Source organism: Lonchura striata, chromosome 1A, assembly GCF_050655825.1.
Source record: "Lonchura striata isolate lonStrDom1 chromosome 1A, ASM5065582v1, whole genome shotgun sequence".
Classification (NCBI taxonomy): Eukaryota; Metazoa; Chordata; class Aves; order Passeriformes; family Estrildidae; genus Lonchura; species Lonchura striata.
In genome coordinates, this window is record NC_140741.1 from 36,035,927 (window position 1) to 36,063,228 (window position 27,302).

Sequence of the window (27,302 nt, forward strand, 5' to 3'; positions counted from 1 at the left end):
TCCTACCACCAATTCCAGGGCCACTCATGTCTGTATTAGGAGGTGGAACTCAACCTTATGACTAAGTCCTTTGCTATTTTAATGGTAAATAAAGGGACTAAGGTAGATATATAGACTATAGGAGCACTTTAATGTTTATTCAGGCAAAATGTCACAGCAGATGCAATAATTCTAGAGTAAACTGTAGATAGCAATATGTGCTCTCACTGGAATTCCAATATAGTGATCCTTTTATTGTCTTAATCCATAAATTTTAATCATATGATCAAGCAACACTTGCATGTGAATCTCAACTCTCATCTTTCACATGCATAGAGATACTAGATATATTTTAAAGTTAAATAACAAAAATGTAGCTTAGTATCCTTTGTTTATTCCTAAAACTATGTGGATTATACAGTGTTGGAAACAGCTTATTCAAAGAACTTGTTTAAATAAAGATCAATTTGCAAATTGTACCAATGACTTTGTACAGACATATTAATGTACATAGACATGTAAAAAATAGAAAACACACAGGAAAATATACACAATACATTTGAAAAATATCAAGATTTGGAAAACATTAAGACATCTGGGTGTACAGCACATGTAAACCATTTTGTGGTGAAACCAGAACTGATGAATTGCACATTCACTGATATCCACTACAGTATAACAAAGTCAGCTCTTTTCATCACTAAGCTAATGCTTCAGCAATAGGTTTTAGCTAAAAAAAAGAAACAAAAAAACATAAAAGCCCAGTTAATGTCTTAAAAACATTTGTGTACAGAACAATAACAGTAACAGCATGCAGATTTAAATGAGCTAAAATAAAAGTCTTATCAGAAGCAGAACTGTAATATACCTATCATCGATCATCTTAATACCAAAGACATCTGGCTGCATTTTGCATCTACTAATATTAATGATGACATTCTATCCTTCAGCTTTAAGGTTGTGCAGCCCTGGATTTCCACACCCAAGAGAATATATTACATCATTTGCATACAGTTATATTCTTTAGATAATCATACTACTCAAACCAAATGCTGATATTTTCAGTATTTATGCACAGCTCCTGACCCATCTTTCATGTAGATCTCCATGCCAGGGAAACTTACACTGAAAGTTGGGGATACTTGCTGTAAGCAATCAGCAGCGAATTATACAGAAACAGATACAATCATACCATCTCACTAATTTTGTCATTATCTAAGTTAGGAGCTTTTTCAATATAGTGAAAGGTGCTTTAAATTAGGTATGCCAGATCCTATTTTGGAGAAGACTCTTCATCACCTAGGATGCCAAACTCCATATTGCATGACAATTTCCTATTATAACTTTACATATCTTAACTGAAAAAGCACAAATTCACAAAACTACAGCTGGGCACACAAACTGTGGATAGATAGACCATCTTAGGCAAATACTAAATGTTGTGTTATTAATTACTAGCCCTACTTCTATACAGGGCAGCCCCCCTGTGTGCTACTAAGGCAAATAAGATGATGAGTAGCTCCTTGCTATAATTTGTTTATTCCCTGACATTGTTTGTGGCTTCTTTTCCCAAAGAAGAAGCTAGTGGAGGATTATATGTAAAACTGTGACAGTACACAGAACTCAGCAGATCCTTTTTTAGACTTGCACCTGCCTGGTTAAAGCACCCTTCTTCAATGCATGGTGGTAGAGTGGTGCCTTGGTTGCCTGCTTTGTGACTGGATGAATAAAAATCCATAACAGGATAATTTTTAGGAACAGCAGTCCTATGGGTTGCCACTAACCTGTCACCCAGCTAATCCTGGGCCATGCACAGTTTCTCATCGGGTACCACAGCTGTGAATGAGTGGGCTGCCAGCACTGTGGGAGGGGACCAACACACAGCTTCTCCCTGGGGTGTCACCCAAAGAAGGTCTGCAAACACTGGGGATGTAGCTGGGCTGCAGCATGAAACTGCAGTTCAGAGAAGGTCTGAACTGAAACTGGCTTTCAGAGAAGGTCTTGTCTGTGCCAAGCAAGAAATGCTGGCAGTATATTCTGCTGCCATCACATCACACACTTCTTATGATTGATAAATTACCAGATCCTGAAAATCTTATGTGTGCTTGCAGGGGGATTTTTGTTATGTCTGTGGTTCTGGCTTCACATATGGGCAAGTATTTTATAAAAAATCATTTAAAAAATGGCATTCTTTGCAGGAAGAATACTTGATTGGCTTACAGGCCAAGGCAGACACTAAAGCACTTATCTAAGCATTCTTCCTGCATATGGACACTCTCCTAAACTGGGATCATAAATAAATTAATGTTAACAAATCCACTATATTTACATGTTACATTGAGACAGTTTCAATCAATCTCAAGTATAGGTAATCTATCTCCCTATTAGCTTCAGAACATGTGAAAAAATAGAGTAGATATCTGTTCCATCTCAGATAAAAAGAAGAGATGTGTTTTCACTAAAAACACTAGAGTTCAAAACTCAGCATCATCAGTAAAATGATAACAGACATTTTCAAATTCTATAAATTAAGTGTCTAGACAGAAAAGGTTTAATATGGGAGGGAAACATGTCCACATAACATAAAACTTAATCAAACGGAATGTAGTCAGTTTCTAAATACATTCAAATATTACAGTGTCTATAAATAAAAACTACATAGTGCTGAAGACCTAAAACAGCCCTTTCCAAATGTTCAAGTGAATATACAGGTCTCTTTTTACTATCAATAATACACACGTGCTTGAACTACAGCTGTTCTAGTCTTTGGCAACAGTTCAAACAACTTCCCCTCTTCTTTCCTTTGCAACCCTCCATCTTCCACTTTTACACAACAGAGTCACCAGGGCATATCTTAATTTCATAAGGTTCTTGAGAAAATACCACATGTCCCAAACTCTCTTTGTGTCAGTCAAGGACCACCGTGGTCCTTCAATTGTCACTGAGGCAGTGGCACTTCTCCAGTCTCAGTGCTACATCCAAGAGAGGCTATGTGCTGACAAACTCCCTCTTACTTGCACAGAGCCTGCTGAGAAGGATTTCAGAATAAACTTGATTTATTGGACCTTGGACATGATATGGGGACTGAGAATCTGTTGCATGGTCCTGCAGTTGTGATGGTTTGCTTTGACTGCTGAAATATTTCCCCAGCGTATAGTGCCTTGATAATGTCATTGCTATGTGTGACCTTTCTTCAGAGGGATTGGATTTCACCACCTGCAAAAGAAATGACATATGTGAGTGCTTTCTGCCTGCACCTAGAAAGACAGACACACAGCTGTGTGTGCAGAAATGCTGAGGCAGTTGCCCATGAAGCAGGTCCTGAGGTGCCTTACATTGAGGTTCAAGTTGCTCATAAACATTGTTTTGATGGCCAACTTGTTATGTTGCAAACTAACCAAAAAGCAAGATCTTAATTTTGAAATCTACATGCATAGGCCCGTTATACCCAGTCGTTTGACTTTGTAATGCCTTTGTGTATTAGACTGTGTTCTCTTCATTAGAGACAATTTACCTAAAACAAGACTCATGACTGCTCCAAATTACAGAAAATTTTAAATCTTGATCTGATACCAAGCACTTGAAGCACATAAAACATGTCTCAGCTATGACTTCTGTGAGAATGCCTCATTCTGACATCTTGATGCAAATGTAGCCCAGCCCCACACTGAGATGAAAACCTTTGTGTGTTGTGTTTCTTCAAGAAGGGAGTTATGGCACAATTTAACATCCCTCTCCCCAGGACACCACATGGACAGAACCACAACATAATTCAGTAACTTAGTGTTGAAGAATGCTTTACCTTGGCCCCTGAAATATGTATGAAGTTCTGGGATTCTCGTGTTCAACTTGTATGGAACAAAACTGCTCATGGGACTAACAAGTGAGAAAGTGAAAGGTACGGTTGTCAGGATTTTAACGACTGGGGCTGATCTCCAATTAAATGCTGAAGGTCTTGTCTCGAATACTCAGTCACTGATGAATAATGAAGCAGCTTTGAGCGAGACAGAACTTTAGAACCTTGCACATATGAAGGAGAGAGGACCACAGCCCAGGCAATGGCAAACCCAGAGAATGCAGAAAAGGTGGTCAACTTATTTTTAAAATACTATATGTATGCTGATGTAATAGCTCTGATGCCTATCAATTTTCCTGCTGTATCAATCACAGTAGACACTTGGAAATGCAGAATTCATTTATTAATGCATATATTTATGCAGAAGCATGTTAGCTTTTAAAAATATAATGTATATTTACTGTCACTGAACAATCAGAATCAACACTCATATGCTGTGAAGCTCAAAATAAATGAAATAAATCATACAAAATTAGGTGTGAGTGAAGAAATAACATGTGCAAAGACCTGAAAGACTGAGCAGAAAGACTTTGAGGGAGCTGGCAGAACCGAAAACAGACCAGGAATTATCCATGTAGAAAATTAATATATCCTCTGGTCAATTTCATACAGCTAAGCCAAGGGCTATTATTTATTTTCATGCAATTACTGTCGGTTCATTTTTCTAAATTAGTGCCTTAGATCTTAAAATTATTTCAAAATGATGCCACCTTGAACCAATCACCCAAACTGCATTCCTGTTAGGCATAATCTCCCAGGAATGCACTATAATGTTCACCCAGCCACCAGCAGCCAGCCACCTATTAAGATACAAAAATCCCAAGGTTGCTAATTTCTGTGTAGTGGTTATTATTTCACTGCCATTAAAATAGCAAATCAATCTGAATTTAAAAATAGCTTTTGTAATATTTGTATAGTGCTGACCAATGTCCATAAGCATTTTCAAAGAATGAGGTAGATAAAAAATCAAATTCTCATGTGGGCATATAACTAGAATTATGTTTGGCATAAAGTGCCAGGATTATGCAAGATATTTTGTCCCAGCTCAGTATAATACCTTTGAAAATCCAGATCCCTTAGAAATCTGAGCAAAGACTGTAGAGTCTACAGAGATGGAGATTTTCTATGCTATCATGGTCACCTGAGACTCTCTGAAATGGGTTGGTGGGAACCCAATTCTTCAGACTATTCAGAGGAAATAGCTTTCTCTTCAGCCAGCTAATGGGAGCTAAACGAGAACTGCTGAAGGCATTTCAGTTCTTGTTTTCTGACTTCACGGAATGGCCAGTCCTCCATTCCTGCACAGCCATGCTTTAGCTCAGATGTCATTTACATAGGAGTGCCATCTTCTGATACTTTAGGAATGTCAGTTTTTAAGAGAAAGAAAGTGAAAGGGCAAAGCACGAGATTTAATCTATCTCATCTGGTTTCAGAAAACATGGAAAGTGCTGGAGTTTCCCACAGTGTTGGGAAACCCCTTGGCTCTGTTCTTGGGGGCAAGATGCCATTTTCCTTGTGCAAACTGCTTCAGCACCTAATGAAACTCCACTTGCCAGGATACAGAAATAAGTTGATGACAAAACTATTAAAACTAATGAGGTATCAAAATAACTCAAGGACTTTCTTTTTGCTTTCCTCAAGGATCAAGTTGGGCTTTTGGTGCATGATTGATTCTACTGGGCATATCTGTGGCTCTTCCAGGCACAATGACCTCTCAAGACTCATTAATAAACCTCTGTGACCCAAATTCTCTCCTGAAGAAACACATACTCTGTTGAGATTCCTTCAGCAGAGAAGCAAGACCAAATCTGCACATGAGCTCATACAAAATGATGGAGCAGTACATGAAAAATGCAGATGACTGATCACACCCTGCTGTTTTCTCCACCGTGTTCCATACAAAGCATTTGAAATATTTAATTTTGAAGTTCTCTGTTTCACTCACAAGGTCTGTGGAATTGGCAAACATCAGCAATGACCCACAAAAACATCAGCATCTGCACTCTAGATAAAAAAGGGTGAATACAACTGCCTGGATAAAGAGGGAAGCATTTGCTCCATGGGACTATTTATCAATCACATAAATATCTACTCTGTGACTTACTCCCTCCTTTCCAGCTTCATTTGGACTGAGCAATGTTTGTGCCTCTCAAGTACTGAGCAGAGTGGATCAGAGGACTGGTTAACTAACCACACCTGCTGATGTTGGCCCCAAAGCAGGATAGAGGCCAGGGCACTGGCCTGAAAACATGTGAGCTGCCATGGAGCCTGAGGTGGAAAGCAGCTGTGTGGTTGATGCATGGCACATGAGCTCACATGAGTCTGATAACACTCCTAAAAAATTCTATAGATTTCAGTCAAGAAAGCAGGACTACCAGTGTGAGGGAGAACAAGCAATCTACACTTCTGCTTGTACAGTGGATCACTGTAACTATTCCAGATTATTTTTTCTCAGATATAGGAAAAGAGATATACAGCAGTAAGATTGGTTCTTCAATTTTAAGTTCCATTTTAATTGTACTTATGGTTTGATGTGAGTGTGCTGAGCTGTTCAGTTAGGAATGCATCAGTCAAAAACCCATGAGACTGAGTAAAAAGAGAAACAGTCCATGCAGAAGCAGCAGAGTTATATAACATGTAACAAATAACAAGAACCAGGAAACTGTGCAACATCCTTTTATATGAGTTACATTTGCAGAAGGGTACGTTAATTTCTATTTCATCATGACAACAGTTCAGCATGTCCTTGGGTGGCCTTGCACTGGGAGCAGTGATGGACAAGTGACACCATACAAACTGCTTTCCCCACGATTTGTATTCAGGCCTAATTTTGACCAACAGATGCTGACCTCAGCATGTACCTTCTTGTTTCTAAGATCTCACAGTTAAAATATCTTAAATACCTGGGAATTATATAAGCGTAAACTATTACCTCATGGAAATGGCAGCCGCACTTCCCTTGCAGGAATTCCTTGTAACGTCCCATGGTGATGACAAAGGTGTCAACCACTTCATAGCCCAAATTTTTTGCTGTATCCAGAATAATCAAGTTTTCATTCCACAAGTTTTGCACTTCTGCCTGCATTCCAGATAAAATGTTGCAATGTCTTGTCAGAAGGACTGTTAAAAGGTTATTGTGTCATGGAAAAAAATAACAAAACTGCATTTTGAATAAGCAATTGCATCATACTACAGACATGAATTATTATAAATTCACTCTCAAAAAAGCTACTAGTCCAAGACTGATGTAGGTATTTTTTTCAGAAACTATAATTACTGTTCAGTAGATGTGCAGCTTCCTTTATAGGAAGTATTTAATGACTCTTTAAAACACAATTCTTGAGTAATGGTTTTTAACATGTACTTCACTAATATAATATGTAATTCAGAAAAAAATTCCAATTATAAAGTTTGTATGTAACAAATGGTGAAAATGCTGCTTTAAAGAAAAATTCATCTTCAAATCAAATTCACTGAGGCAGTTGTTTAAAAGGGACTATAGGATCATAGGTATCTTAAATATGGTTATACTGAAGAACAGATTATTATTTCTGAATATACTTCAGAAAGACCAAGAATAGAAAAAAAAGTTAGCCATAAAGCTGGCAAGGCAGTGGATTCGACATGGCAGACAAAAGGCCTTTGAGAGTAGCTGGGATAATCCTGAAGCCTAGAGCATACAAACCTCATGGGTAATTTGGGATATGATTCCAATACTGAAAGGGAAAAGAATATTGGTTATGCACCGTAGCTGATTTCTGGAGTTTTGTAAATTTAATGAAGAAGAAAAAGAAAAATTCTTAGAAAGCCTTTAATACTCAATCCTTGCCTCACATACCCTTTATTGAAGCTCTTCATCCTAGGATTGAATTTTGCTAGAAACTATGATAGGAGCTATGAAAATGTTTCTTCATGTTGATGACAATAATTTCCTTACTTTATTCTATTTAAGTCCTCCAGATAGTTAAGAAAATTGTTTGAATCAATAAGAAGACATTCAATAGAGACAAGGCTGATAGGCAGTACTAACTTAGAAAGACTGGGCAAAATCAGACAGGGCAGTCTCTGTAGCAAAGAGAAGGGTGAGAGGAGCAGGAAGTCACACGCTGAATGCAGCAGTGTGTTATGGTTGCAAAAAGATGTGGGCGCTAGTCCCCAGTGCTCAAGGAGTGCTGTAATCTGTGAAAGGCAGTAATTTTCTCTTTTCAACACCTGGAAATAGCTAGAGCATGACACATAGCACTGGTAGGCATCATTTATTGCGTTCTGCCTTCCAGTGCTTCTCATCCATGCATTTTGTGTGTGTTCAATAGAGAATCACTATCCAAATTGTAAATAAAAATAGTGAATTGAGTGTGTTGCACACTGCATTGAAATGAGCACATCTGTTACCCTGAGAGTCTTGGATATGGTTTAAACGGACTGTAACATCTGATTAACATGCAAATAACAGGATGGATTCACTGGTACATTCCGGCTGCTCTGTAATGTTCTGGCTTCACAGGTGCATTAAGATAGATTTATTGAGTTGTGTAAGCCAGACAAGTGAATCAGATCCAGCAGTAACCATGGAGGAAGCCTGGGGAGGGCCTATGTGCAATGTAGTATGAGGAGCAGTCTGCTTATCCCCAGCACGATCTCTCAATTTTGGGAGCAGGATACATATTGGAGCTTCTTCTGTTCTTGGGACAGCTGACCAAGCATGGCATCTCAAATGGTTCTCTGATTGCAGCAGAATCCATGAAATAAGGAAATTGGTTTGAATCCCTATCAAGCAGTATGAGCAAATACAAACATTAATCTTCCTTCGATCTACTTAAAATGTGCTCAGCAGACGTTGTAACATATTTAGACCAGACAGCAAAATCAATGATGAAATGACAAGTTTTCCATGAAAATGCACTCAACATGTACTGTAGCTTACCTGTGACAGAGAATGGATTCCATCCACTGGAAGATGAAAGCCCATCCCTATGGATTTGACAATTACCAGGATATTTGATAGATTTTCCCTGTGTGCAAATTAAAAGAAAAAAAACAAAAAAAATCAAGGACACACTTTTTATTTAACAAACACATCAAAAGACAATGCATATTTTCTTTTTTTCACAGTCACTTAAATACATGCCTATGGAAAAAAAGGAGAAGTTTGTATTTAAAATTTTTTGTTGTATCTCATAATTTATCATATCAAAAATTTGAATAATACCAAGTACATAACATTACCTATTCAACACCTTTTGGATAATTTGAAGGTGATTGGAATTAAGCCACTGAACACCACCTACAATTAATACGGTCTGGTCTGTGTTCTCCAGGGGACGTGATCTGAAACCCAGAAAAGAAAAACAACACATGTTGCTTTAAACAGATGGCAAACATTTTGACTACATTGCTTTGCATTTCACTGAATTGTATCTGGCACCCTGATCAGAGGCCTGATGTAATTTTCAGCTATTTTTTAACCCCACAATATGATCTGTGCACCTTATGTTTTATTGTTTACTGACGTTAATTGTAAAACGTGTTAAACACATTTGTGAATAGAACAATAATACAAACAAGGGAAATTCAGAGTTTGTCCAGTACCTCTGCAGGAGCTGTTCCAGTGCTTTCTCAAAAGTCGGTCTCTGGTTTGCATTCATCCAGAACTGGGGGTAGTAGGAGTAACTGATAAATGTTTTCCCCTCATTGATATTGTGATAAAATTTAACATCATGAGTCTTCTGCCATTCCTGAAGAGTCTTATTCACTCTTTCAATTAGATAATACATCATCCCCCTGTTAGTTGAGTCACCTATAAAAAGAATCTTCAGATGGAAAAGGTATGACTTAGAAGCTGTACAATCCAGAAACCAAAAACTAAGAAAATAATCCAGATAGTTGGGATGATTTTAAATGCTTCTTATAATGTTCCAAAAATATCTTTGTGAACAGCCAGTACCCTGGCATCTTAATATCAAATTTGTCCTTTAGCAAAATCTATGTGATTTGATTAATAAAAGCATGTATTTTTATATTTATATGTAATACATATATTTAATATGTATTTTAAATGCAAAAAGTTCAGGTTATAGATGTCTATAGCTGGAAAATTAGCCCTGCATTTTTCATCTTGGTGATAATTTCTTTTGCTTAAGTTTATATTTACTTCTAATTGCTAATACACAATTGCTCTCATGATTGCTTGCAGCTTCCTGATTTTTTCCTACAGTTTTTTCACATGGTTTGTTCCTGCACAGCACATATTTGTTTTCTATAAATGGAATTCATTAGAATTTGCACCAAAGTAACACAAACACACACCCCCACCCCCACACCCCCCATGAACCATGCAGCTGCTGCCTTATTTGTAGAGAGATAGTCTTTCTGCAGGTTCAAAGGGGAAAGAAAAGGGGGCTATTTTGGTGGAGGAAAATATGAATAGAGTCCTGTCATGCATGATGTGACCACCAGAAAGCATCACGGCCTGAAGGGAATTAGAAATTCTGCCAGGATGACAGAAGTATGTTAAGTATAGCTGGCTTTGCTCAGCTACCCTGAACTTGCAAACGAATGAAGAAGTTAAATTTGTGTTCACTCCTACTAATTCTGGAGATTCCTCTGAAAAAAAAAACATGGGTATTGGGAGACTACAGAACCTAAAGTGTTGTGGGAATTTTTTTTAATGCTATTGCCCCATTTTGAGTGGATACGACTAGCATTTCCTTCTGATGAAGCAGGTAATATAGGACAAGTCCCAAGAGTAGGAGAACCCAGGTTCACTGTGGTTGCCAATGAAACAGTGTGCAGAATTAATTACCCCAATCAGCTCAGCCTAAAACCCACAATGAAGAGCAAACTTGTAAAACTGGGATTAAGAAACACCACAGAGCCATCACACATTAACAGCTCTGTTCTCTGCACAGAAGTACTCAGCTTCTCCTACCTCCTCTGGCACTCAGGGTAGTTGGCATTCTGCAAGTTGGGATTTTCTTGTTTCATTTCTTAATTTGATTTGGATTTTGATGTTTAACCACTTCCACTTTGAGTATTTGATTATGCATATATAATTCAGACTGCACAAGATGACATGTTTAAGGGTATATTGCCAAAGTTTTTTCAGAGATTTTATGTGGTACAGGCACTTGTGACATTCATCGAACACATCCATCTATCTGTCTGCCTATCTATCTATCTATCTATCTATCTATCTATCTATCTATCTATCTATTCCCTTCAGGAATGTCACAGTTTTGAAAACTGATTCCACTTCCCACTGTTGTGATTAAAAACAAGCCACAACAGTGTACCCACAGATGAGCCTACCCTTGTCTAGTGTTAGGGCCAAGAACTGGCATGACAATGCCTTCAACTTCTTATGCTTTGCCCACTGTGGGCTGCAGAGAAGCCCTTGATAGATTATGTACAGTAGCAGACAAATTAAAACTAGCACTATCTCACAGGGGCTCTTCTAACTCCTGTCCCAGACATCTCAAAGTGTCTTCATTGAGGAATTTCTTAAACAGCTGCTGTTCATGTTTGTATTGCACAAGCATTTCTCTCAAACACAAGGGGGTTTCCAGCTTTTCACATTGTGTCAGAAGAAACTTCTTTAAATCATGTATAAACCTCTTTAAATCATGTGAGTATAACATGATTCACAGAAGCCAAGAATCCTTGGATCCATGGAAGGACTGGTTGTATATTCTCTTTCCCTCTCTGACAGACACATACATGCATAAAATGATTTACAATTAGGAAGATAGTCCATGTTTAAAATATGTCCTAATTCTAAAGTAGGTTAACTTGAGGTTTTAAGCAACAATTCTTTTAAGTTGCAAAATCTCTTGATTCTCCAGCCTGTCTATATCCATGACAATTTAATCTCCATTTCATAAGCCCATCACTGTATCTTGATGCATATCTTTTTAAACAGTAGTTCTCAGGCAAGGACAATGAGCTTGTAATGTGGGTGAGAACATTTCTGTAAAAATCCAACACATCATTAGCAGAATAACAAACAGGCCCTACCAAGTTACACACATACAGCAGTTTGTAGAACATACAAGACTGCTTCTCTTCTACTTCTAGTATCATATGGCACCATTTTGTTATCACAGCACATGGGAATTGCAAAGAAGCATATTCAGCTATTAATTACACAGAATTGGTAGATGGGATATTTTTATCTCATTCTAGTGTGACTACAATTCTCATTGTTGGTTTCTCCTAAGAATATTTGATCTAATCCCACCTACTACTGATTTCAAATAGCAGGACAACAACTTCCATGTAAAAAAAGTAATAAATTAACCATGGCCAATGTCAATGAACAGGATGCACAGATATTGTTTTTTGCCAACTCTGTACATTCACTAGCAGTTTAGGTGTGAAGAGTCATGCCAAACATTTCCTAAATCTCAAACACTGCAGAGCATCAAAGATTAAGATATCTTTCCTTTTTTTTTTTTTTTTTTTTTTTGTTATGTCAAAATTAGAGCAAAACACACACACACACACACACACACACACACACATCCCAATCCACACTATTACATGATTTAGCATTTTAGGGCTTTGCAATTTTCCTACACCTACGTAGGTACAAACAGTGGACCCATGAACAAACTTTCAAGTCTGCCCTGGGTACCTTTCTGGCCAGGTCTGGAGATGGGAGGGCACTATGTGCAGTCATTTAGTAAATCCCTACCAGAACAAACAAGTTAGTTAAGATCATGTCTTAAAGTGGCAGCAGTAGTCTGGAAATGCCGTGATGCTGGGCACCATATGAAAATATCAGGTGGACCTTAGCATATTACTTTTGTTGTTGTCCTGATGTTCTGAGAATGTGAAATAAGTGACAAGAATCAGAGCAGATTCCTTTAGAGCAATTAGTGTAAGTAGATGAAACACACAAATGTTAAGGCCCTGACATACTTCTTCAAATACCATCACAAGACTGATGAGACTGCACTCAGCCTATTTCCAAATCAGGAATGAGAAAGACAGCAACATCACACTAGGTAAGAATACAGGTTGTACCACTAGAGAAATTAACCTAGACTTTTAGAAACAGGTCTGCTAAGAGAATAGTCAAGCCTTGCTGCAAGTATGAAAGAAAGAAATGAGCCAAAGTGGACTTGTAGCTGTATAGAAAGACAGATCAAAAGAGGAGGTCATCTTTAAAGATGTCAGTCAATTATAGTAACCAGATTAGCTTACAGTCTTTGATTGTTCAAGTAGGTATGAGCCATATCAGGATTGTATCACTGACATCAGGCAAATTTGTTTAACTCTGTCTTCCAAGGTCAAATCACAGTTTTTTTGAAAGGTATGAAAACTAGGACTGCAGTATATGAAACCTGTGGTCCCTGCCTCTAGCTCTGAGATAGAGCTCTAAAGTCTACAGTCATCCTCTGGAGACTGTGTTGACATTTTGAATGGAATGCTCTCTTGTAAGTCTAAAGAAGATCTCAGATAGAAAAGTGTGGATTTCAGAAAGATAGGTGTGGATTTCTTGTAATTTGATGCACCCTGGGCTGGTGGATTCTTAGCACATCATCAGTACATCTGCATACACACTGCATCCATTCATTAAGATTTGGTCTGTATCCAACCATCTGCTTCTAACCATTGGTTCAACCATGATGTGAGATGTGTAAATCCTGGGAAAAAAACCCCAAACTCTTCTTTGTCTTCTCCTCAAAAGAAAATAAAAAATAAGTGGACAAAGAGGAAATCTGTAGGTAATCCTACCCTCTTGTCAAAATGCCCTTGTGCAGAGCTGGCCAAAACCATTTTTTTATGGTATGCAGGCCACCAGAAAGCATATTTCAAAGTCCACCTTTTGCAAGGCAGCTTCATTTTTAGCAAATGCTTGGAGAACTCAAAGGCTAAAATAATTGGTGTTTAGCCTGAGGAAGAAAACCTATGACCTTCAACTAACCCAAGAGTTCTCATGCATTAAAATAATCTCTCAATGTAATTGAATGTATGGTAACTAAAACCACATTTATTTCTATATAGTTAGATGAACTCATTGTAGTTACATGTGCCATGTAGTATCTAATACGTTTTGAACAAAAAGCTCCAGGGATGATTCTGTATTTATCTCTATGATAATAATGAGGAACATGATGGCTTAGGTGTGTAGAATAAGCCATATCTCTTTATTTTTACAAGTCTTGCACAAGACTTAGTCATGTATTGTTCAAGTTGATGGGGCAGCTGTCTGCAGGATGACTAAATGATCAGACAAACATAAGGTTATAATTTTACCATACAAAGAATAACACTTCCACACAGACAGATATTTTCACTGTCTTCTGTTGCAAATATTTTGTGTGAAAAATTCCATTATAGTTTAAAGCTTTGAAAGATTGTATAAGCATAGTGGAATTCACTTCTTAACCAGACCTATCATTAAAAATTAACCACACTTGGGAAATTTAAACACCTGTAAGTTCAAAACAGTACTTAACTCTAAAATATTATTAAGAAATCATAAGTTAAAATTCCTGTTTTAACAGCTGAATTTTACGTACTTCAGCAAATATTGCCTTTTCATATTTCCTGTTCTTAATTACACATGACTCAACAGTATTTTATTATAAGACTAAACTATGGTTACTATTTCTCAATGATAAGCAAAATATATATCACTCCTGCTATTGAGGCCAACTTTCTATATACTGCTAATGGGATAAATAACCTGTTATGACACATTTTTAAAAGTACAAAATTAATCTTGTACAAAAATCAAAGCATTATCAATAAATTTGTATATGTCTTACAGTAAAAAGTCATTAATCACAGCTACAGAGAATTTTGTTGAGCCAATATAATACAGATATTTTATTATGATGTAAAATATTTTATTATGGTGAACAATTTATTAGATTCAATTAGGAATTTGAATTATTTGATTCATTATGGAGTTCCCTAAGAATGAGACAGTCAGCATCTCTCTACCCTTAAAGTGGAAGAGAAAAAAGACTGCTGATAGTAAAAGTGGACTGAAAGAAAATCTATCAGCCAGAACAACCTTAACCTCAGCACTTCAACATTTTCCTGTTTACTGTGTATGAAATACAAACATATGACTGACTATTCTTGCTAACACATCATAAAGCAAAATAAGGCCTCATAAAACTGTTTCTGTGCATGTACATATTTTCTCATGTCTCCAACAGCTTGAGTGTTATTGTTTCACTACAGGGGGTCTTATGTTTTTATGAAACCAAGTGTCCTGGTTTTGGGTGGGATAGAATTAATTTTCTTCCTAGTAGCTGGTACAGTGCTGTGGTTTGGATTCAGGATAAGAACAACGTTGGTGACACACTGAGGGTTTTGTGTTGCTGAGCAGCACTTACACTAAGTCAGGGACTTTTCTGCTTCTATTTTTCCCAGCCAGAGAGGAGGATGGCACAAAAAACTGGGAGTGGACACAGCCTGTGCAGCTGATCCCAACTGGCCAAAGGGGTATTTCAAACCGTATGGCATCATGCTAAACAATAAAACTGGGGGGAATTGGCTGGGGGGCAGCAGCTGTGCTCTGGGATGGGATGGGCATCAGTCAGTGGGTGTTGAGAAATTGCATTGTTCATTACTTTGTGTATTTATTATTATTATTATTATTATTATTATTATTACTACTACTACTACTATTATTACTATTTTCCCTTTCTCTTCCATTCTACTAAAACTGTCTTTTTCTGAATCCACAAGTTTTATCTATTTTCTGATTGTCTCCCTTATCCCTGTGGCACGTGAGTGAATGGCTGTGTGGTGTACAGTTGCCTGCTAGGTTAAACCAAAACACACAGAAACAACTTAGCTCAAACAGTTTTATATGCACTAAAACACAAACTAAAACAGCAGTTAATGATGATGTGAAATCAATTGGAACTCATAGCTAAGGAAATGGATTTCAGCTACAGCATAAGATTATAAAGCTCAGATGAGCTTTGGAAAACAAATCAATTTTAATATAAGAAATAAAAGCAGCCTGGAGTTAGAAAGGAAATTAGAAAGCATTTTTGAAGGCTTAATTATGATGCAGGTAGGAAAGATGTGTTCTGTTTGGGTGACCATAAATATATTTCAGAAAGACTGATGAATACAAAAAATTAGTGACCAAGAGATATCTGCTGCCTTTTACCATTGTTCCATGGAACACAAGAAAAATAGAAGGGTTGTACTTAAAGACACAGTTGATCTTTCATGTGCTGCATTTCAGTCAAATAGAACATTCACTTTACATCTTAATTCATCACTTGCTGAAGTGAACACAAGTCTGGAACACAGCACAGCACTGGTTAATCGTTGCATGATTCCCTTCATATTCATTCAAAGTAGGCTTTTAAATTTTTTTTCTCCCTTATAGAACTAATAGAGAAGCACATGAAAACAGCTTCCAGCTAACAAAGTTGAAATCTGACAATGGTATAGAGACTAACACCTCCTATTTAAATTAAAAGATGTAATCACAGACTTACACTGTTTATGTCTTATCATGATCATAGAATCATGGAATACTTTGGGTTGGAAGGAAACTTAAAGATCATCTAGTTTCAACTCTGATGTGTGCAGGGAACCTTTCAGTAGTCCAGGTTGCTCAGAACCCCATCCAGCCTGGATCTAAGGATTGCAAGTTCACAGCTTCTCTGGGCAACCTCTGCCAGAGCCTCACAATCCTTAAAGAATTTCTTCTTGATATCTAAACCAACCCTCTTTCAGCTCAAGGCCATCCCCCTTGTCCTATTACTACAGGCCCTTGTAAAAAGGTCCCTCTCCATCTCTCTGCTAGATTCCCTTCAGATACTGGAAGGCTGCTCTAAAGCCTCTCCAGAGCCTTCTCCAGACTAAACAGCCCCAGCTCTCAGAGCCTGTCTTCATAGCAGAGGTGCCCCAGCCCAGTGATCCACTCATTGGCCCTCCTCTGGACTCATTCCAACCAGCCTTCTGTGCTGTGAATTTCAGAGAAAACTAAAATCACTACGAAGTTATGACAAAAATAACTTCTGGGAGAAAGAGACAGGAGAAATGCACTAAAAGGGGAACATGCTTTAGAGCGATGACTTTAAAAGAATAAACCAATTCAATATCCATCCGAGCAAAGGTAACAGAGGTAACTCAGCAGATTTCTACAGAGCAGCAAAGGTTATCAGACAGTGTCAGGAGACTTCTGTAAAAGATGCAGAATGGGAAACAAGTGCTATTAGTTACAGAGATTTCTCTCAAGGTGTTAATGTAGCTCACTCTGCTGTCATTTGACAATAGAATAGATCAGTGACCTCAGACAGAACATCATGAAATTTGAATTAAGAAATTAAAATTCACAGACATTCATTTTATTTACTTGGTTTTGATAAAGCCTTTACAAATGCTGTCCTGTTTTTGACACTCATCAATATGAGTTGTCACATGTGGGATGTGGAAATGTCAGCAAATCCTCTCAGCAACACCCTGTCAATCCACTTCCATAGAGGCATGTTGTTCCTCTGCTGTCCTTTGATTACCTGACCAAAGGGTGGTTGCTTGTCAAAGCAGCCTGATGTCCATGGAAATTAAAGACCAAAGCAAAGTAATTAAATTATTGAATATTTTTTATTGTGGTCAATACAGAAGAGCTTGTTTAGTACATGAGGAGCAACTTGAACTTCTCCTCTGTCATAAAAAGCATTATTTTTTTAGAAAAATATTCTAGGAGTAACCAACAGCTCTATAGTAACAGAGAAAACCACAGGCAGAAATAAAGCAAAATGGCAATAAAGTACCTTGTGCGGGGCAAGAAATTTATCAGAAATGAAGGAGAAAATGTTAATTGAAAGACTTTTGTTTTTGTATATGTCTATAAGGAAATGCTCTTGAATTTTATCAAAATTCCACTTTTAGTAACTATTTTTTTACCTAAGCAATACACTTCAAAGAGCTTTATAACAGTCAATTACTTACTTTCTGGATACTTGTATCCTCAGTAAGGTACCTGAGCCTCAGATCAGAGCTCTCTCTCAACAGTATAACAGTCATAGCATGCTTATTAAGGAGACCTTGTATTTCCAAGCAATCACTTTAGAAGCTTCACTAAAAGAAAAGAATGTGCAAGAAGACTTGGTAAGATTAGTGTGCACAAGCAATGCCATGCATTAGGTATGCAGCAGAAGAAAACCAACTTTTATGTAAGACAAAACTGTGACAACAATGCAAATTCGTCCTCCATTTGCTGTCCATGTGTACTCACTGCAGGTCTGACTGCTAATCACACACACTGTATGTCCTGAAACTCCAGTGGTGTGACCTAAGATCCTCTGTGAAACAGCAGCAGGCAACTGTGTCTGCATATGAGGCTAAATTAGGACTAAGGTTGGTTTTCATCCCTGTGAACTTTTCACCCAAATATTTCTCTAGTTAAAAAGGGATTTTTGCCACATATCAATCTTAAAAATATTTTGAAAGAATGAATTAAAGTGCAAAGCCTGGTACTTACCTTTCTGCCCTCCACGCAGCGCTGGAGCTCGGGCTTGGCCAGCACAGAGTGGCGGCAGCCGTGGGGCTGCCATGTTATTGCTCTCCAGTCACAGGTCCTGTTGTCAGAGCAGCTGAGGCAAGGGACAATCCATTGCCCTGGGAAACAGCAATGAATGTCAGCACCTCCTCTGCATTCTTCTGAGTAGTTTTATTGCACAGGAAGTAAGATAATTTTGAGTATTTGCCAACTTATGTATGAGTAAAGAAACCTCATAAGGGAGCTTTCCCTAAATTAAATGCCCTCCAACCCTTTGAAGAGACTATTTCCTGTCACTATCTTATGCCCTTTTCATTTAGTTAGGGTGGGAGTTTTTTCCTTTTCCTGAAAGAGCCATTTGTGGGTTCATTTCTGAATACATGTTGCCTTTCCTGTAGCAGCTTGTCCTTTCTCAACGGAAGGGATATGAGAAAGAGAAAATGGGTGAGGAGGTTGAATGCAAAAATAAAATATTCACATTCAGACATGTCTGAAGATTAATTCTCATCTACAATGAAACATCTAAAGGTTGGGTGTATGGTTGAGAGCAATTGATATAAAAATGAAACAAAATTAAGAATTTCCTTCCAATACACTATTTTTTTTTTAATTTGTGATAATTCAGAGGACTGTCCCAGAATACACAAATACATTCCAGAAGAAGACAGTAAAGTGAAATGAATAACTTATGTGATTTATTAGAGCCTGATCTTATTTACAAAAATAATTTTGAAAATTAGGAGCACAAAGTGATCAATGGGTTTTAGTAATCCTTCATCTAAGGTTAAATGGTTTTGTTATTTTGGTTTTCTAAAATGATTCTTTCGCAAAATTCTACTGGAAGCTTGTGGGATTTAATTTCCGAAGGAAGACAGAAAACTTTTGAGTTGCCTTTATATTCGAATGAACAAAAGAAAGCATTTTTCTAGATCTTATAAGTACACAGTGCTGACAGTATCATCCAGTGTCTATGTAACTGCCAGCAAAACCTTTTTTTGTTTGTATTAAAGGCATTACACAATTAAGAGTGCAAAGGCCTAAGGTCCTTGTGTCAGTGCTATCGGGCTATTCTACCACAGATGGATCTCTCACCACAGCCCAGAAAACAGCCCCGAAATCAAATACTTGGAGATCAGACCTGGCCTTAGAGTCTGTCCCCACCACCGCTACCAGGCAGCAGCTCAGCCAGCTGTGTCTGATGGATTGCTGCTGCACAGGAAGCCACAGCAAAAAAACCCAAGGCTTCCTTTTGACATTTCACCTGGCCAGGGATGGAGGGAAAAGCTGAGTGAAGAAACCTGAGGGAAAGGCTGAATGAAGAAACCATGAAGGGTCCCCATGGCCTTGGGAGAGTCAGCTGCTACCTCAGGAGCAAGAGAATTTCCAGGGAGGCAGCCTGTGTTTCCATTTAGGCAAAACTCCAAGTGACTGTGTTTTGGTAAGTAGCAGGGTGAGTCATCTAAGCAGATAAAGAAGTCCTTCTAAATAAAATCATCAAGGTTTTTTTTGTATGGGAGCCCTCATGGGTACATCTAAGGCACAAATACATCCCATGGTGCCACAACCATGCAATGCCAGTTTCTGTGTACCCTGCACAGCTTCCCCTATTTCCGTGCTGTGCCAAACATACACCACCCTCAGATGCACAGGAGAAAATTATAGATAGCAGAGTGAACCAAACCAAAACCCTGGACACTGGCTTTGAGCACACTGTGGTTCAGTGAGCATAACCCAGCTTCCCCTGCTCCCATGGGCATGAGTGCCTCGTGGAGGCTGTGCTGGGCAGCAGGCCAGTTCACAGCATGGACAGAGGAAGGAGGGACACTCAGGACCACGGTAGGAGGGTGCAAGCAGGAAGATAGAGATACCCCATGCTTCTTGCTCAGAGGAGTTCCAAACTTGCATTTTCTGCATCTTAATCATGCAGCTCTTAGGGCAAATATTCCCCACTCAGTTAAGGACCACTTTAAAGTTCAAAATTCATTAGAACTGGAAAAGAGCATGCTTGGAACCTGGTAATTTTTGTGTGAAAAAGAGACCTGAACTTTGGTCCCTAAGAGAGATCCTATGTAGAATTTTTATCAAAGGGTTAAATTGAATAATTATCTGAAATGACAAAGTAGATAATCACGTTCTGGAGCAGGGAGTTCTCTTCCAAATGAATACCCTCCTCAGCTGGGACACCAGAGGCTGAATTTAAGCAATTTCTCTTACTGTGGCCTCCCAGTGCTGACTGTTGTGAGTCCCTTACTCATGCTGACCCTTCCTTGACTTTGAGGACCCTTTTCCAGGCTGTAGTCTCCTGGCCACCACTGGGGCCAGGAATACTTTGAGATTTCTAAGTATTCCTCTAAGATTTCTATTGCTACTTGTGGATTTTGCTGTTGGCTCCCACTTTGCAACCGATGAGTAAATGGTCATTCCCAGCTTCACAGCAGTCTCACAAAGAAATCAAAAAATGCCAGGTATCAGATAACCCAGCAATAAGTGCCATGCCAACACCTTTTACTGCTTTGTATCTTTTGACTAAGAGAGCAGGGACAGAATGGTTAGTTGGTTTGAAGTCTGGACTCAGACCCTGCCACTACTGTAGTAAATTGTTTGAGAGATGTTTCAGGTAGTGACCTATATTTTAAAATTATATGAAAACTCATTATTTTTTTCCTGATGTTATAATTTTTCTTTCAACCCAAATATAAAAAAGTTCTGGCAATGTCTAAAACATATGAGATCCCTCATCTTATGGAATTTTCTTTTAAACATCCCATACTTTAACGAACTGATTTGGTTTAAGGTAATAAACTACAAAAGTGGAACTATATAAAATGAATATTGAGGAGCCAAAATATCTGAACAATAAAAGTTTAAACTTTGGCAACTGAAAGTGACAAGTAACTTTTAAAAAGCTTCTTTTAAATAGCTTGGTTTATGTTCAATAGCTCCCTAGGTATATTAAAGAAAAACATAGATCAGTTTTTTGGCATTTGCTAAAGGTTAGCGGCAAATCTAAAAAGATTTGAGAATACAGATATATGAAGATAAATTCAAATTTTTAGGAAGCACTAGCATTTAATGCTAACAGAATAATTTCTGGTTTTGTATTTACATAGATTTTTTTAATGATGCATGTAAATATATGCACTTTAAATCCAACTGCTATGAACTTTTCCTGCTGCAATTTCCCAACAGTTGGTCAATGCATTCTTCACCATCAAAAATAAGACTGTGTTAAAAGATAAAATGAATCTCATAAAAAAGAAGACAACAGTGAAAAATTGCAAACAATATTAGTTTGGAAATTAGGCTTATATTCTATAGCAATTTTAACTTGCTATTTCCTCACTTATATAAGTTAGCAGCACATAATGCAGTGCTTCAGGCAAAAGCATTAACACTGGCTCTATCAGGCAAGGGCAAGTTTACCAACAATTAAGTGAATGACAGCAAGAGAGACACACTGTTAGTTTCTTCACAAATTAAAAATTGGCATAATCAAACTTTCATGAAAACCTGTAAGTAGGAGGTTTCCACAGGAAGAGTGAAAGCTGGATTTTTGGCTCATTAGAGTAGTTATCAGTTGAGTACATAAATCTTCTTAAAATACGAGATTAAACATTGCCAGTACTCCCTAAAACTGTTCTCATAAAATGGCATGAAAAAAAATATACTTGCAAAATAATTAGTTAGGATTGTTTACTTTCAATTTAAAACAGATTAGCTTAAAATTGAAAGTTTTAACCAATAACAGCTATACACTTAATTTGATAGTTTTGCTTTTTCTTTCAGAGTCTTTTATTTTTATTTATCCTTTTACATTGTCATAGCCACAATTAAACATATTTTGCTTTCAAATTTAAAATCAAGGTTTTTCTATAGTGCCAAGCAATTATCATTGTAAAGAGAAAATACTATTCTAGCTTGGTAAGGCAAAATCTAAATATTTAACCTAAACTGGTGCTAATTTGTTGATTTATGACTTCATTACTTCTGTATTTGGTGTTTATTTGGTACCCTAAGATCTTCAAAAAGCTTTTTCTCTGAATAGGCTATGGAAGTATTTTACTTTTTGTTCTAGCTGTATTGATGAAAAAAAAAAAAAAGTAAAAAATATTTTTAGAAGGACATGACTTGCTACAGAATAAAGAGCCTTAGGACAATGGATTTATGTCCAAACTGAGATTTACTCCTTGTAACCAAATGACACATTCATTTGGCTGGACATCATTTTATGTCTCTGATGGACCCAAATCCAGACAGCTGCTCAATGCAGACAGAGATCACATAGAATTACTTTAAACTGGATACAGTTGTAGGAAGAATGGAAAGTGGGATATAATTAAAATATATGCATCACAGCAACAGAAAATTAGAAGTGAATCTGTGATATCTTACACACCAGATTTTGTTATTGCTACAAACCACATTTCTACAGAGTGCAGTAACCTGATTCATCTGCAGGAATTTAGCACAGGTTGGGCTCTCATGTTCTCTTTTAGTTATTTTCCTCTCTTTCCCTCTGAGAAGTAAAACACAGTTTATGTTTGCTGACTTCTGTATTATTGGTAATGCAACAATATTGAACAATGAGCTAATTTTGATACGATACCCTGGTTCAAACTGGATGTGAATCAAAGAAATTCTGAAAGAAAAAAGATTTTTTTGGTCGATAAATCATAATTTCATTCCATGATGTAAACACGAAGGAAAGACACTTCCTCTGTTGCATATTCCAATTTGCATTTATTGATTATAAGAGGGACAGAGAGAGAAATTGTATAAATTAAGTGTATCTTTGGTATGGTGTTGAGCTTCCTCTAAAGAAGTGCCATGGTGACTAGGAGAGAAGGAAGTCACTTTTGTCTTTGGTAGGATCCTGAATTACTGTCTCTGTTCTACATCAAAGGATTAGAAATGAGTAATGAACTCCTGGTTGTACTTAACTATAAAGCAGCCTTCTAAATTTTACCATTAATGTCAGAAGAAGTAAGGTTATGTCTTTATCTCTGCTGTTCCATCTCAGCCTCTGTACATAGCTCAAGGACAGTGTATGTCACCTATTTCTGCAGAAGTTTTGAGTTATCTTATGAGGGGAAATGACATTGCTTGGCTTCTCTGAAAATGTAACTTATTTAAGAAATATTAGTGCTTTAGCAGGGAATTTGCCATTTGCCATTCTTCATTGCAGGATTGGTATATATTTTGGCTGCTACAAATTTGGAATGATTAGTTCAATTCATTGTGCATAGGTTAGTGCATATCCATAGCAAAGAGTTAACATTTTTTCTAGTTTTTATTTGATGAGGTTAATTTTCAGGAAAAAAAGGTACAAACCTTTTGTGTCTCCAGCTTCACAGGTCTTAAACACTGTCTGTGAAATTGCTGAGAGGTATTCATGAGAGAGAGGCTGCAAGCCACAGGACTCCTCTGGGAGAATTTTGGAACCACAGTCCTGAAATAAATAGAATCTGTGAAAATGACAGCACTGTGCCCATCCACATCACCTTGAAATCCTCTTCAAGAGTAAAAAAGTTATTTGGGGTAGTTCTGCAATTAGTTCATCCTTAGCTCTTCAATATATAGTTTAATATGAAATTTCAAATCCTTTTACCATTCAGACAAGGTTTTGCAATAAATTATCCCAATCCACAGCAAACATACACGATCCTACATTTACTAAAGATATAATAAAATTTATTAAGTCAAACATACATACCTTTCATGTAACATCACGTTGTCGCTATACATTATATAATCTCTACCTATTTGCCCTTAGGAATTTTGTATGCCTATTTGTAGTCATATGGGATTCATTTCTGTGATAAAATGCCCTAAAATAGCTTCAGGAGATACAGGTGCTTAAAGGAAAAAAAATCTATTTTCTAAAATAGTTCTAAAATTAATTTCACAACTGTTACATAGTATCATTTGCTGTTGCCATGAAATTATGCAACATCTAGGATGCTGTGCCTAAATTGCATCAATGAGCAAAGGACAATTAAGTCCTAATAGAATCAAGGTACTGACAGTTAGTAAAATATACGCCACTGCACATAGCAATATGAACACATAGCAATATGAACACATCTTGGAATTTTGTAAATATCGGCAGTTCTTGATTATGCAATCAAGAGGCAAGATGAAATAGTTGTCTCAAAATTATTCTGATCTCATAAAAGTCTATGATGGTGAAAAAAAAATTAAAAAAAATCTTTTCAGTGACTTCAGAGGTTTATGGTAATATTTGTGCATAAATAAGCACCAAAACAGTGTTACATGTGAGTTGTCCTGTTCTATACTTAATCTCTCAAACTAGGGAAAGCTGTTATGACACAATGAATGGCACAGTATCTTCTAGTATTAAACTGTGTTTTACAGTCCCTGGGTCTGGACACACTGTACAGCTATTTGACAGTATAACTTCAACTAACATTAACATCAGAAAGTTCCTACCTTGCAGTAAAACAATTTACACAGGACTTTACAAGAGAGCCACAAATTCCTGAATGTGTTGCCATTGCCCTCAACATAATGCCATAAAATAAAAGGGATTTTCTTGTTCATTCTGCCCAGGGTATGAGTTTAAGCAAACAAAATTTTATTTTAATCACATTTATTTGGGAATACCATTAACAACAATTTTTTGTGGCTGTTTCTTTTTGCTAACTACAACCAACATGCAGGGAACTATGTGACTGATTCCCTTTGACTTTGTTTTGTTTTCAAAATAAAGGACACTGCTTGCATTTAATTTGCAATTCACATCTAAACTGTCATGTCATGAGAGATTGTGAATTCCTGAACAAGACATATTTGTTTCATTTTTACCTTTGTAGGAGACCAATCCTTTACCATCATTGACATATTAAATATAATATGCAAAATGAATCTGTGGCAGCTACAGATTTACTGCAGCTCCATAAATGTATGACACACTGAGGGTTTTTCTAAATGCATGAAGATTTTTTATTGTTTTCTTTAGGTGCTGTGCTGACATGACATCCTTCTTTCCTTGCCCAAAGATGAAACATCTTGTGATCCAAAGTATGTTTACGAAAGATACTCATGGCAAAGATGAGAGCCAGACATGTAAACTTAAATGATAGTTGATGCTCTGTGTCTGTTCTTCCTGCAAACCTTCATTTTTAGAAAGGAGACATAAAAAGGCTTTTGTAATTTCTGGATTAGAATCAAAAGAAAAATTCTCTTGCATTACGTACTTTAGTGCACTTTAAGGACCGACTATAAAATTGGTGTGGCTTTTCGTAGTAAACTTTCTTTTATCTTTATGGAAGATTGTCTGGACACTAGCAAATAAAAGAGGAATAAAGCTTTCTTGTGTACATCTACATGGCTTTTAATCAACATCAGTAGATACTTAGAGAGTGAACATTTCTGGAGTCCATCTACTATGCGAAATGACAATTTCCTTGTCTCTTTCAAATCACACTGTAGTGAACCTGATTCTTCATAATGTTTTAGTTTTAAAGAGATAAAACTGATTTTCAAGCCTGTTACTTCACTGCATTTTCTCAATTATTACCTTCAAAATATTTGGGGCTCTTAGTTCATGGTATTTAATCTATTTATAGTCTGGGTGCCTAATTTAAGAAGAATTTTGTTTGTTTAGTTCACCTTTGAATAACCAATAACTATATTTCCTTTCAGTTATGTACCTCTGCATATACATACATGTACATGGTTTTACTCAGGCATATAAAAATAGTAAAAAAGAAAAAAAAAATCATAACCAGTTTTAAAATTTCACAGGTAGAGGCAGAAAGATGAACAAAACATAAAGCTTGCAGCTGATGTCATGGGATGAATGTCATACAGTGAAGACCATTGTAGATGCAGTAATGGTTCAGATTAAAAAAATCTAATTTAACTATTAATGGATTTTTAATTGCTGTGGTGCCTTTTTCACCACCTCCACCTTAATGAAAAATGATTACTCTGAAAACTGCAGTAAAAGAAAAGAAGGTAAGAAGCCTTTCCCTAATGGTATGACTTTCCTGGGAGAAGTCATACCATTAGGGAAAAAATGCCCATCTGTGTTCATTTTAACAGTTGGTGCTCTAGCAGTGACTGAGCACCATAACAAAAATAAAGTTACTTTTAACATCTACACCTGCTGCTACCTATCAGCTTAAGAAGGCATTTTTAAATAGAAAGGAAGGCTTTTCAGTGTTTTTATGGAATAATCCAACTGTTCATTCACAGCTGTGGCTAAAAATATAATTTTTGGTGGAAGTAGACTTATATTAATGAATTGAGTGCTTTGAAAACTCCCTCCCAGGATGCCTGCATACAGGCTCTACAGTTAGCTACTCAGTAAAAGTCCTTGCATTTATATGAAAACCCCTGGGAGTGGTGGGCTCAATGCTGAAAAACAGGCAATTTCTGCTTCAGTACTCATTTCTGAAATTGTACCTAGCCCAAATCACTGAAGACTACCCCTACCAGTCTAATAAAGGATCAATGTATCTGAATGTTTTAAACTAAATAACAAGAGAAATATAAGGAATTTTTTAGTGTTGCATACAACCAATATGTAGCCAAAATTCTGCATCTTTTTAACATCCAGAACCTATGCATGGCTGAGAACTAGTGGATGAGATAAACCCCACTGAGTGTCCTTGGTAAAGAAGGTGTAAGACCCCTCCACCAGCTCTTTCCCTGAGGTCTCTTGGCCAGCATTGCCAATCAACCTGGCAGGTGCTCCAGCCACCTCCTCCAGGCACTGCAGCCCTGCCTCCTCTCATGGTGTTGCCAGGGCTGTCTCGCTCCTTTTGACTGCACTTTAGACATTGCAGAATAAAGCTTCATGTGAAAGTGCTAATTGAGATCACTTTTCTGTTGGTCTTTGTAGGCTCACTAACTTAAGTTTATTGGATCTATTTCTATTTAAGCTGACCTGAGTTTCTCAAGAAATACTTTCATGTCTCTTTAGTCCATCCTTTTCTACTATTTTCCCATAAC

At 37.2% G+C, this 27,302-nt stretch overlaps 1 protein-coding gene across 4 annotated transcripts in view; it reads right to left on the reverse strand.

Moving 5' to 3' along the window:
* Nucleotides 1-212: 212 nt before the first annotated feature.
* Nucleotides 213-27,302, reverse strand: part of CPED1 (cadherin like and PC-esterase domain containing 1) — a 145,370-nt gene continuing 118,280 nt past the window's right edge. For all 4 annotated transcript variants that reach the window (XM_085569273.1, XM_021553506.4, XM_085569275.1 and 1 more), the window contains 7 exons: nt 23,655-23,772; nt 18,306-18,442; nt 9,425-9,645; nt 9,062-9,163; nt 8,760-8,847; nt 6,768-6,914; nt 213-3,195 (listed from right to left, as the gene is read on the reverse strand). In XM_085569273.1, the coding sequence (XP_085425399.1) occupies nt 2,968-3,195; nt 6,768-6,914; nt 8,760-8,847; nt 9,062-9,163; nt 9,425-9,645; nt 18,306-18,442; nt 23,655-23,772 (1,041 nt within the window). In that variant the 3' untranslated portion in view covers nt 213-2,967. The remainder of the gene's footprint in view (nt 3,196-6,767; nt 6,915-8,759; nt 8,848-9,061; nt 9,164-9,424; nt 9,646-18,305; nt 18,443-23,654; nt 23,773-27,302) is intronic.